This window comes from Hipposideros armiger, unplaced genomic scaffold, assembly GCF_001890085.2.
Source record: "Hipposideros armiger isolate ML-2016 unplaced genomic scaffold, ASM189008v1 scaffold_7943, whole genome shotgun sequence".
Classification (NCBI taxonomy): Eukaryota; Metazoa; Chordata; class Mammalia; order Chiroptera; family Hipposideridae; genus Hipposideros; species Hipposideros armiger.
The window spans coordinates 1-769 of NW_017738806.1; the positions used below are offsets into that span (position 1 = coordinate 1).

The 769-nt window shown below is 46.2% G+C and overlaps 1 protein-coding gene across 1 annotated transcript; it reads right to left on the bottom strand.

Annotated features, from left to right (window-relative positions):
* Positions 1 to 7: 7 nt before the first annotated feature.
* On the bottom strand, positions 8 to 539 carry LOC109378932 (collagen alpha-5(VI) chain-like; the record flags this gene model as incomplete). The annotated part of the gene is made up of 2 exons (XM_019635185.1): positions 8 to 85; positions 199 to 539. Coding segments are annotated over 2 exons (419 nt in total), but the record flags the coding sequence as incomplete, so codon positions are not given.
* Positions 540 to 769: the final 230 nt, after the last annotated feature.

Sequence of the window (769 nt, forward strand, 5' to 3'; positions counted from 1 at the left end):
TACCTGCTTCTCTGAGCCTGTCCGACTGATTTTCAAGCATTGTGATGCTTTCCTCCCCAACGCCATCTGAAAAGATGAGTAGCACCTAGAGAAAGAGGAAAGCAGAGATTGGGATGATGTGAGAATGAAATATATAATTGGGAGGGAGAAACAACATGAAAGAACATGGAGATGGGAGATAGAACGGGATATAGATACCTGTCCTTGGGATGCAGATTTATCCTCAAATGTGTCCCACAGCGACTGCAAGAACTGTGCATTCAGATGAGTTGACCCCTTGACAGTGACTTGCAGCAGGCTCTTAAATATTGTTTCCTGGTAGATCTGGAATGTGGCAGGGAATTCTTGGTCATTGTTCACCTTAAAGGCCACGCTCACCTGCATTTCTGCACCTGCCCCACAGCTCACGCCCCTGATGGAGGTGATGTCCTCTAGGATGCCTGGGAGGTATGATTTCAGCTGGGGGTGGCCATGGAACAACAGCTGACCCGGCACGTGAGTGGAAATGTCAAACCCGATCAATATGTCCATAAAGCAATCTGGAGACCAAGGGAAATGAGGCCAGATTAATGAGTAGACAAGAAGAAGAAAGGGCAGACTGGGCAGAAAAAGGAAGAGTAGTCATGGCCTAGAGCTGGAGGGTCTCAAGTACCCAAAAAGTGTCCAAGAAGGAAGATATTGGCTGCTCGATCAACATATGATACAGGTGCTTCCTCTAACACAAGTTCCAATAGCTATTTGAAATTCCAATCATAGTTTAGTCTTATTC